Here is an 11,346-nt window from a genome sequence, read left to right as displayed (position 1 = left end):
TGACACAGTAACTGGGGTAATGAGGGGAGGTGTGTTAGAGACAGTGAGATTGACTCAGGATAGAGCAGGCTTTAGAGCTATTGTGCATAGGGTGAGTCATAGTTGACTGACAGCATGTAACAGCATGTAGCAGCTGAAAGTTAGATAATGAATAAGGATGACAGAAGAAAAATTGATGCCTTTGAGTTGCAGAGTTGGAGAAAAGAACTGAATAACCCATAGATCACCAAACAGACAAATATGTTTTGGAAAAGGTGCAGGCCAGGGTGCTCCTTGAGGCAAGGACAATGAAACTTCATCTTACATACTTTAGATATATTATTAGGATAGCCCAGTTCTAAGAAAAGGACATCACATTCAGCGAAGGAGAAAACCCTGAATGAGATTGCTTGACACTGTAACAGTGGGCTCAAGTATGTTAGTCATGATGGCACAAGATAGGGCAGGGTTCAGAACCACAGTTCATAAGGTCGTTCTGAGTTGTGATAGAATCAATAGCACTTAACAACAGCAACAACGTGGTGAGGCTCAGCCAAATATTATCGTAATGTTTGCCTATGACATGCATATTCTCATAGTAACTTCCTATGGTAGTTCCCACCCTAATCCTTGTCTTCCTTTGAATGCCAGAAGCATGTGTGTATAGTTTGTAGAGCTTTTTGTTAGTTTGTATTGACTCTCAGTGCTCTGAGTGACTTTTCCTGTCATCGTTGTTCCTCTAATTCTCTGTCCAATCACCCTCTCTGTCCCACATCTTGTACTCCAGAAATAGTTTATGTCCCTGAGTCAGTAAGGTTTAATCTACACTTACTAGTCCAGACACTAAAGGGCACCCCAGACACAGTCTGGCACATGCTGCCTCTGACTGTTTAATCAAGTCCTCTTCATAATAAATGGGTGAGGACACGACAATTTAGCTCAAATATTACATCATGGCTAAATTTAGAGCAGAACTTTTTTTTCTATCCATTATTAACTTTTTTTTCTATCCATTCTTGCTCCTAGCTTCTCATTTCCTTTATCCAAAGACGAAAGGATAGTTACACACAAGGGACATTTTACTGTTAACATGCTTTAAGTTTGGCTTTGATACTCTTCAGAAACGAGTTCGGCTCTTGGGCACTTCCTCCATTTACCTTTATGTTGTACAGTAATAGTACACAGAGCTCCTCAACTATCAGACTTGACTTGCTGCTAACAGTAATTGCTCTTCTCTTTCAATTTAGTCTTGGCCCCCATATGGCTATCATAAAACAAAACAAACAAGCAAATAAAACCTTTTAATTGCTAGCCCATGTTAGCACTGTGTTTTCTGGACTCCCTTGCAGCTAGGTGTAGCCATTTGATTAAGTTGTTCCCAGTAGATGTCTGCAACTTCTATGACAATTCCTCTTTTTCCCTTAAGTTAATATTTGAGAATCATATTTCTTTTACATTCAATAATTCCTACACATTTTGTTTGACAACATTAATTACAACTGATTTATTTAACTATAATGTCTGATCAACCTCTCTTTATATATTGTGTTTGTGCGAGGAGCTAGAGTTGGAAAATCAAAAGGGCCGAACTCGTTCAGCATTTCTTAAGCTCAAGGAACTGAAGAGCAAATTCAAACCTCGAGTTGCTACAATCAAGGATGCTTTTGGCAGAATGTTAAATGATCCAGGAGGTATCAAAAGAAGATGGAAGGAATATACTGAGTCATTGTACTGAAAGGAATTGGCAGATACAGAAGCATTTAATGAAATAGCATTTGAGCCAGAGCCGATGGTGATGAAGGCGGAATTTCAAGCTGCTTTGAAGGAAATAGCAAAAAATAAGGCCCCCGGAATAGATGGTATACCAATTGACATATTTCCGCTAATAAATGCTGCTGTGGATGTGCTCACTAAGTTGTGTCAAGAAATCTGGAGAACAACCACTTGGCCAACTGACTGGAAGAGGTCTATATTTGTTCCCATCCCAAAGAAGGGCGACCCAACTGAGTGTGGAAACTACAGAACAATATCATTGATTTCACATGCAAGCAAGATTCTACTGAAGATTATACAAAAACGACTGGAACAGCAAGCACATCAGCAGAGAACTGCCAGAAGTCCAGGCTGGGTTTAGAAGGGGTCGTGGTACTAGGGATATTATAGCTGATGTTGATGGATCTTAGCTGAAAGCAGAGAATACCAGAAGAATGTCTATCTGTGTTTCATTGATTATGCAAAGGCATTTGACTGCGTGAATCATAACAAACTGTGGCTGACTCTGAGAAGAATGGGAATCCCAGAACATTTAATTGTGCTAATGTGAAACCTATACTTGGACCAAGAGGCAGTAGTCAGAACAGAGCAGGGCAACACTGCATGGTTTAAAATTGGGAAGGGTGTACGTCAGGGATGTGTCCTGTCTCCATACCTTTTCAACCTGTATGCAGAGCAGATTATCCGAGAGGCGGGGCTCTATGAGGAGAGGCGTGGCATTGGGATTGGTGGACGATCTATCAACAATCTGCGTTATGCAGATGACCCTTGCTCACTGAAACTGAGGAGGACCTCATGCACTTACTGCAGAGGGTCAAGGACTGCAGCCTTCAATATGGACTGAGGCTCAATGTTAAGAAGACAAAAATTCTCACCACTGGACCAATCGGTAGCATCAAGATGGATGGCGAAGAGATTGAGATTGTTCACAGCTTCAGTTTGCTCGGCTCCATGGCCAACACTCTTGGCACCAGTAGCCAGGAAATTAAAAAAAACGTATTGCGATGGGAAAGTCTGTGGTTAGGGACCTCTCCAAAATACTCAAGAGCAACAGTGTCTCTCTGGAGACTAAGGTCCGCCTGATACAGGCCATGGTTTTTGCAATCACTTGTTATGCATCAGAGAGTTGGACAATGCCTAGGGAGGATAGAAGGAGAATTGACGCCTTTGAGCTGTGGTGCTGGAGAAGAGTATTGATTGTACCATGGACTGCCAAGAAAACAAACAGATTCATCGTAGAGAGGATTAAACCAGGCTGCTCCTTGGAGGTAAGGATTCTGGGGCTTCGTCTGACATACTTTGGACATGTTGTAAGGAGAGACAGGTCTCTAGAGAGGGACATCATGCTGGGTAGAGTGGAGGGACAGTGCAGGAGGGGAAGACCCTCTATGATGTGGATTGATTCAGTAACTGGGGTAATCGGGATGGGTGTGTCAGAGGCAATGAGATTGGCGCAGGATAGAGCACGGTTTAGGGCTGTTGTACGTAGAGTCGCTATGAGTCGCAAACGACTCGACGGCACATAACAACAACAACAACAACAACCCCTTTTATATATTGCTTTCCTTTCACCCAGTTGTTCACTAATATTTACTCCTTTCCTTTTCCATTCCTGGTAGCCATCTAAGAATAATTCTGTGTGTCCTCGGATGAAGGATAGATAATCTCCTCTGGAGAAGGATAGATAATCTCCTCCTGTGTGATTTACTGTTTCTGAAAGCCAACTGGAGAGTCAGCTATGAGTCAGTTCTGACTTGACAGCACACAACAACAGCAACAAACCTTTCCTTAGCTTTTTATAATCAAACTCAAACTCAGAGTTGGTTCTCACTAACAGTCACCCTCTACTGGGTTTCCTAGGCCATAAATCATAGTGGCTAGAGATTGCTTATCTTTCTCCCTTGGAGCATTCAGTGGTTTGAACCTCTTGAAACATGAAGGTCAGTAGTGGAACTTGCTATCAACTAAGCCACCATAGCTCCCTAGCTTTTTAGAATACTAGTCTTACATTATTACTGTTCTATTGTGGTTAAAGTTGTTGAGCATATTTTGCTCTAGATTTATCCATGTTATGTTGTGTTTCATCTCTCTCTCTCTCTCTCTCACACACACACACACACATGCACACACACACACACTCATACACACAGAGCTATCGAATCAGAACTGACTCATAGCTGAGTCTCCAGTGGGTTGTTGAAGTTGTAAATCACCAAGGAAGAGAGAACCTATCTTTCTCCCCAGGAGCTGTAGTTGGATTCAAAGCCAGAGAGGATCAATCTCTGGATGAGCAGAGCAACTCCTTACCAAAGATCCCTGTCATTCGTTAATGTTACATGGTGCTCCTTGTGTGAATGTACTGCGTTGTTTTCTGCTATTCATCCACTGGTGAACGCTGGAGTTATTTGAATCTTTGTAATTGTAAATAATGCTGCAGTAACTATGGGTGTCCATGTATCAGTTTGTGATGCAGTTCTTATTTCTTTAGCATAGATTCCTAGCAGTGAGATTGCTGGATCAAGTGGTATTTATATTCCCAACTTTCTAAGGAAGTAATAAACAGCTTTCCATAAAGACTGTGCAATTTTTACATTCCCACCAGCAATATATAAAAGTTACAATCTTTTCCCACCCTCTCCAGCATTTGTTGTTTTCGACTTGTTGAACCTTGGTATTGTTACTATGATGAGACAATAGCTCACTGTTTTGATTTGCATCTTTCTAATAGCTAATGATCTTGAGAATTTCCTCATCTGAATTTTTTGTAAGTGAAGTGTCTTTCATGTCCTCTGTTCATTATGTAATGGACTTGCTTGCCTTTTGTGTTGTTGAGTTATTGTACTTTTTCTAAAAATTTTAGAGTTTAGCCTCTTGTATGACAATTCTGTTGAATTCTGAGTCAGCTCATAGCCGACCCTCCGTGGGTTTTCAGAGGCTGTAAATGGCACAGCAAGAGATTGCACATCTTTCTCTGCAGGAGCAGCTGGTACCACATGCCTTTGGGTTGGGATTGAAACTCCTTAACACTAGAAAATTACTTGCACTCACCTTTTCTCTTCTTATACTTTTTAGTAAGAGAGCTGTGGTGGATTAATTTTAAGAAGCTGTGCTGCAATCCTGAAGACATGTGGTCCAAATCCACCAAGTGCTTCATGGGAGAAAGATAGGCAATCTCCTCCCATGCAATTAATTGCCTCTGAAAATGCACTAGAGGGTCAGCTATAGGCTGGTTCCAACTCGATGGTACACAGAAACAATGACAACAACAGAAGGATGTTAGGCAAATTAGATTAACCACCTGCACTCATGAAAAGTAATGAAATGTAATGGAAAATGATAGACTAATAAGATAGGAGGGTGAATCCTTAGATAAGTTGTAGTAACTCTGTACTGTGACATATGTGAGCTATCCTGCTTTTGTTTGTCTGTGTAACAATATCTCATTCTCTGCCCCAACTAATATATAATAATAGGCACTGTCAGCATTTTCTAGGTGCTTACTCTATATCAAGAACCTCACTACATGTTGATTATGTTAAGCCATCAGTGATTTTTCTAAAATAGACTTTATTAGCTCATGTTCAAGTGAGAAATCATATGAATTCTGAAATGCTTCAAATGCATATTCTTAACAATTATATCCTAGAATCTCTTAGTAAGCTCTGGTGGCCTAGTGGACTGTACGCTACCAATCCGAAAGCAGGTGGTTTGAATCTACCAGTTGCTCTGAAGAAGAAAGATGGGCAATCTCATCATGAGCAATTTACAGTCTCTGAAAACGTGCTCATGTGTTAGCTATGAATCAGTTCTGACTTGATGGCAATGAGCTGAGAGTCTCTTAATACTACAGTTTATTACTGTTCATTCTTTTTGGTAGGAACTATTCAGCATTTTTCTCTGTCTTTTTAAAATTTGTGTTTTTCTTACAAACTTGGTTCTAGATTCCTGCTTTGCTTGGTTTGGTGTAAACCGGACTTTCCACTTTCTTTATTTTGGTATATTTTTTTCTCTCATTTATAGATTCATTTTATCTCATTTACCAGATTGTAAATATTGCAAGGCATATTGCTAGTGATCCAAAGGCTGAACAAATGGCAATTGCATGTGTGGAATCACCTTTGAGACTTCCTTTTGGGTTTTGATCTTGATTCCTGAGAACTGGAGTACCTTGGGGCCAGATGCTGACTAAATCCTATAGATGTGATTTAGTATGTCATGACCATATGGGAGGCAAACAAAGGGATTAGATGATAGATGCTAAAGGAGATTTCTAGGTGGTAATTATGTATGGGAGACTGTAACTTATCTCTTTGTGGGCTAGGAAAGTTCTGTGCTAAATCCCCTTCCTGGCCTTATCCCGTGCATTTCTTTGTATTCTTTTTTGTTTACTCTTTTTTTTTTTAATTAAAGCTATTGTTGCCGGTTTTTCTCATACACTTTGTAAATGAATAAAGTAGATTAATAAAACCCAAACTCGAAAGGGATGTTGTTGGTCGGAGGTAGAGGGCATTAGCTGGACTCCTGAGCTTTTGGCTGTACATACTGACCTTGCCCTGAGGGCGACAAAGAAGGAAGGGACGAGCAGCTGGAGCCTGAGCAGTCGGAGTCTCAGCTGAACAGGGAAGAGAATCTGGGGTTCGAAATGAGTGCTTGTCATCTTCCTAGAACCAGGTGTGGCCTGGTCTTCCAGAATGAGTCAATATTCTCTTATGGGATATTTTTTTCTTTTTCTGAAAAATGTATCAATTCTGTGATCCATGAATCAACCTTTGTGAAAACTATCTATTTATTAAATATATTTTCATAGTAGCACCATATATCAATAGAGGAAACCTATGAAAGGATTATTTAATATAATGAATAATGCTCATCTTAGTTATCATTATAAATATAAGCAGGTAGAATTTAAAATTTCAGATTGTACTTTACTCATGTATTTGATTAATGATCATTCTACTTTGTATTAGTTTGATGTACAATGAAAGAAAATACAAAATTTGATTTAAATAAGATACATTTTCTGATCTGATAGAAGTATGGAGGTGAATGATCTAACTTGGTAATGGCAACTTCTTCATTGTTTGGATTCTTGAAACTTTCTTTTTAACTCCATAATCTCTTCACATCACATGGTTTCCATTTAAAGCTTCTCTCACAGTGATGATTAGCACCTATTATCATAGTCATCACATCAGTGTTACAGGTTGTAGGATGAGGAAAGAGCAAAAGACTTAATTGCTTTAAAAAATATTTTTCATAATATGGCCTAGCCAAGCTGACACAGGCCATGTTATGCAGTATCTTACCTATATAATCCATCTAGGTGTTGCTATAAAACTAGTTTCATGTGGTTTAATATTACAATCAGCTGGTTTTAAGGACATTAATCATAATAATCTGCTTCGTTTTTCTCCAATGAGTTGCAAGATTTTAAGAGTGAAAAATTAGTCTTCCTTAAAGAAATTCTGATTCCACAATTTCATAAAAAATTCTGAAAGAAAAAACCCTTAGTTTTTCAGACTTCTCACTTAATAAAATTCCATTATATCTCATTGGTCAGAATTTAGCTATTAAAATAAAATCAGGGTTTTGCCCATGTGTGTTTTAAGGGTGAAGAGTCAATATTGAATAGAATGCCTTGTCTTCAAATTAGAAAATATCTATCTTTCTAAATCAGAAGTTGGCAAAACATATCCATAGGACAAATCATACCAGAAGCCATTTTGAGTTGCTGGTTTCTCCCCCACCCCTTTAAAGTTTTATTGAAACAGAGCTACATCCATTCAATTACTCATTGTTCACAGCTGATTTCATGCTACAAAAGCAGAGCAAAGTAGTTGTTACAAAACTATAGGACTCAGGAGCCTAAAATATTTATTTATTTGGCCTTTAAAAGAGAAGTTTTCCATTGCCTATTTGTCTATGGCAGGGCTGATACACAGCTCCAAAGCTTACTTTAAGACTGGATTCTGGGCTATGCTCAGAAGATTGGCTTTTTTTTCTTCATGCTATCAAATAGCTCTGTCATGGAGAAGGTGAAAACAAGTTTGTGAAAACAAGTTTCTTCTTGGAGGCAAGGATTTTGAAGCTCCATTACACATACTTTGGGCATGTTTCCAGGAAGGACCAGTCCTTGAGGAAGCAAATCATGCTTGGAAGGGTGGAGGGACTATGGAGGAGAGGAAGACCCCAGATGAGATAGATTTTCACAATAACAAGGGTAATGGGGGTAGGTGTGTCGGGGACAATGAGACTGGCTCAGGAAAGGGCCAGGGTTAGACTTATATAGGATTGCTATAAAGCATCTCTATGGCACATAATAATAACAACATCATCACAAGAAGACCACAACACCTAATTGTATTGTATTTTATGTCTTTCAATATTCACAGCTTTTCAGTTTGAACCAAGTCATAGCTGACACTCCCGCAGGTTTCGGAGGCTGTAAATCACATGGATAGTGAGTGCCTATCTTTCTTCCTTGGGGATTCTCATGGATTCAAACCTCCAGAGAAGTGCACCATTGGGTTAGCAGCACAGCTCTCTATGGGCTTTGCCACCAGAACTCCCTAAATTCCACATACTATTTTGTTGCTCGGTGCCATCTGACTTTGGCTCCTAGTGACCCTATGAACAACAGATCTGAACCCCAGTCTATTCTGTGCCATCCGCATCATCTTTGACACACTTGAGCCCAGTGCTGCAGTCACTGTGTCAAGCCATCTTGTTGAGGGTCTTTCAACTGACCTTCCACCTTTGCAAGTATGATGACCTTTTCCACATGGGAGGAGGAAAGAAGCAAAATGAAAGGAAAGAGGCATGAATGAGTCTCTTCCTTTCCAATGAGAACTACATTACAGCACCTCAAGCACCATCATGTGAAACACATTAATAAGTGAGGGTGTTAGTACCATGCGCCATGGAGGATTCTGCACAGTAAGCTGGGTCACTCTAGATGTTCTAATAGTTTTCCATCTTTGCTCCCACTGTTACCCTCTTCCCTCTCAGCCACTATTTTTCAAATTAACATTGCTTTTTGTTTGTGTGTTCCATTCATATTTCTGGCTAGGTGAGAAACCTGGAAATGAGCCTGAAGAAGTGAAGCTGCAGAATGCCAGCAAACAGATTGTGCAGAATGCCATCCTGCGAGCTGTGCGACAGGTCTCCCAGGAAAGTCAGCGGAAGGAAGAGGGGACGGGGGACCCAGAAAGCAGCTTCCAGGTCGGGGTGGGGGTACTGACCAAGAAGCATGAGAAGAAGTAACGCCGTGGAGTTGGTTCTCGTCCTACGCTTTCTCTTAGTATAGGATGCGTCACCAAAACGTTGCCAATAAAGCAAGGCAAAGGGTCACTGGCACCTAGCAGTAGAATGAATCTGTACTAGTCCTTGGCTGAGAAGCAGTGTTTTGAAAAAGTGCTTTACATGATTTTGTTTTTATTTATGCAGTTCCCTCTAAATACATAGAGACCAGGTAGGACACTGTAGTTGTAAAAGTAGTTTGCAGCACTATTTAGTTTTTTAATCATTTTTGTTTGGTTTTAGGTAATGAAAGACTCTTTTCTTCTGATTTTAAATATTCTTTCTGTGCATTTAACCAGCAGTCATTTGTTTTATACCCCCCCCCAAATACTGAGTTCAGTACTGTATTCTTTATAATATTTTAAAAAGACACACTAGAAGGCAAAGTTTAATAAAGTGAACTCACATTCAAAGTCCAATTAAGTGAAGGGGATATTTCTAGATACAGTTCCTCAGAATCTCAACAGAGCATATATTTTATTGTTTTTAAAAATGTAGAGTTAGGCTTAACGAGAACTCGGCCATAATCCTCTGAATTGATGGGAGTTCATGCTTCCTTTCTGCATACCAACACTTGGGGAATGTTAACATATTTCTTTTACCATCTCATGATTGCAATAAGACATGGTAGTCTATGTGCATGAGTTGCCAAGAACTCAATACTTTAGCAACCTTAATGAGGAACAGCTGGAATGGCAGATTTCTTAAAGTCTGGCCATCCTAGAAGATATTCCTCAGGATCTGAGGTAGATGTGGCATTTTTGGGAGAAGTGCTGAGGCCCTATAAATGCCATATAAATGCTGTGCTTTCATCCGGCTATGTATTTGCACTTGTGCTCGACTAGTAGGAACTGTTTCCCCTCCATCTACAGATAAGAATTAATCTGTTAGATTATTTTTAATAATTATGAAAGTCATACAAACAGGAATGAATGAATTACACTTAAAATGGAAAAAAACATGTTTTCAACTTTCTAAAGCATGAAAATACAGAAGTACAATGACAGAGTTGGTAATTTGGTTACTGAGATATGTGTGTATATGTATAAATAAAACCTTTTCTACTGCAACAGAAAGGTTTCCTGCTTTATTCCCATACAGAGAATGCACATCTTTCTGGAATCCTTAGAGTCCCATTTAGTGGCCTTCACCATAGTTACCAATTTGATACTATAGAGAAAAAAGGAAAAAATTGACCATTGTTAAGAGTATAAATGTCTACATTTGATAATTGGTGAGGTTTTTTTTTAAAGCAAGGATTAGCACATAAAATGTGACAGATGTTAGCATTTGCATCTAAAATTCCCATGTATATTATTTTCCAAAACAAATAGATTGATAGTAAGAGGCAAGTGAAAGCTATCTCTTATCAGCAGTTAATTTATCTAACACAGTGCATGGATGGAATAAATTAATGGAGAATTGGTAGAGAAAGAAACAGAGTAGCTTGGAATTGAAATATGATCTATATAGAATTTTTTTTAATGGAACTGATGGCAAAATGAGTTTAAACGGATCTAAAGTCAGATGAGTGATATAAGTGTAAATAATAAAAATGAAAGTATGAGGGGAAATTATTCAAGAGTAGACACACACACACACACACACACACACACACACACAGAGATAAATAACCACCACATTTGTAGAGTGCCCTCAGTGGCACACTCCATCAAGATGTTTGGATATAACCAGGCACAGCTTTTGTTTTCCAGTGAGCAGGAACACATGAATGCACAGTTTGCCCTCTGGTGCATCTGTGCTAATACATTGGGCATGTTTAGGAGCATCTACTTAATCACTGTATCCAAATGCTGTTTATAAAGAAAATATATTAGACTTGGAAATAAATATTCTGTAGTTTCAAGCAAACTTTTCTTTTTTTTTAATATTTTTTTTTATTGGGAAAAACATATTGGGAGTACAAGGAGGTGAGCGTTGGGGGCAGAAGGGTGAGGATGGTCCAGGATGCAGTTGCAGAGCTGCACAGTTTGGTCGGTGGAGGGAGCAGGTGAAGCAAATGATGAGGGCCCAGTGGGGACCAGATGCTACAGAGGAATGACAAGCATTTTCCAATAGTAATTAAACCAATTGTCTTACTGATTTGGGAATTGGATGCCGACTCTCTGGCTTCTTCATGCTGACCAGGGGTGTAGCTATAAAGGGGGGAAGGGAGGACGCTTTATCACCTTACTGGTGGTCTTGGGTTACAGCTGCTTGCCTTCTTGCTCCTGAGGGCCGTGACGGCTCGCCCCAAGCCGGGGGCCGAGGGCAGCCTGCCCCGGGCAGAGGGCC

General features: G+C 39.7%; 1 protein-coding gene across 1 annotated transcript in view; it reads left to right on the top strand.

The window, feature by feature from the left end:
* The window catches only part of LOC102853620 (chromosome unknown open reading frame, human C18orf42), a 101,876-nt gene extending 92,861 nt beyond the window's left edge, over nt 1-9,015 (top strand). Inside the window, exon 2 of the mRNA XM_006891426.1 lies at nt 8,822-9,015. Coding sequence (XP_006891488.1) covers nt 8,822-9,015 — 194 coding nt within the window. The remainder of the gene's footprint in view (nt 1-8,821) is intronic.
* The last annotated feature ends 2,331 nt before the right edge of the window (nt 9,016-11,346 follow it).

Source organism: Elephantulus edwardii, unplaced genomic scaffold (genome assembly GCF_000299155.1).
Source record: "Elephantulus edwardii isolate Elephantulus edwardi_28Jun2011 unplaced genomic scaffold, EleEdw1.0 scaffold00097, whole genome shotgun sequence".
NCBI classification, from domain to species: Eukaryota; Metazoa; Chordata; class Mammalia; order Macroscelidea; family Macroscelididae; genus Elephantulus; species Elephantulus edwardii.
This window is presented reverse-complemented; position numbering and strand designations above follow the sequence as displayed.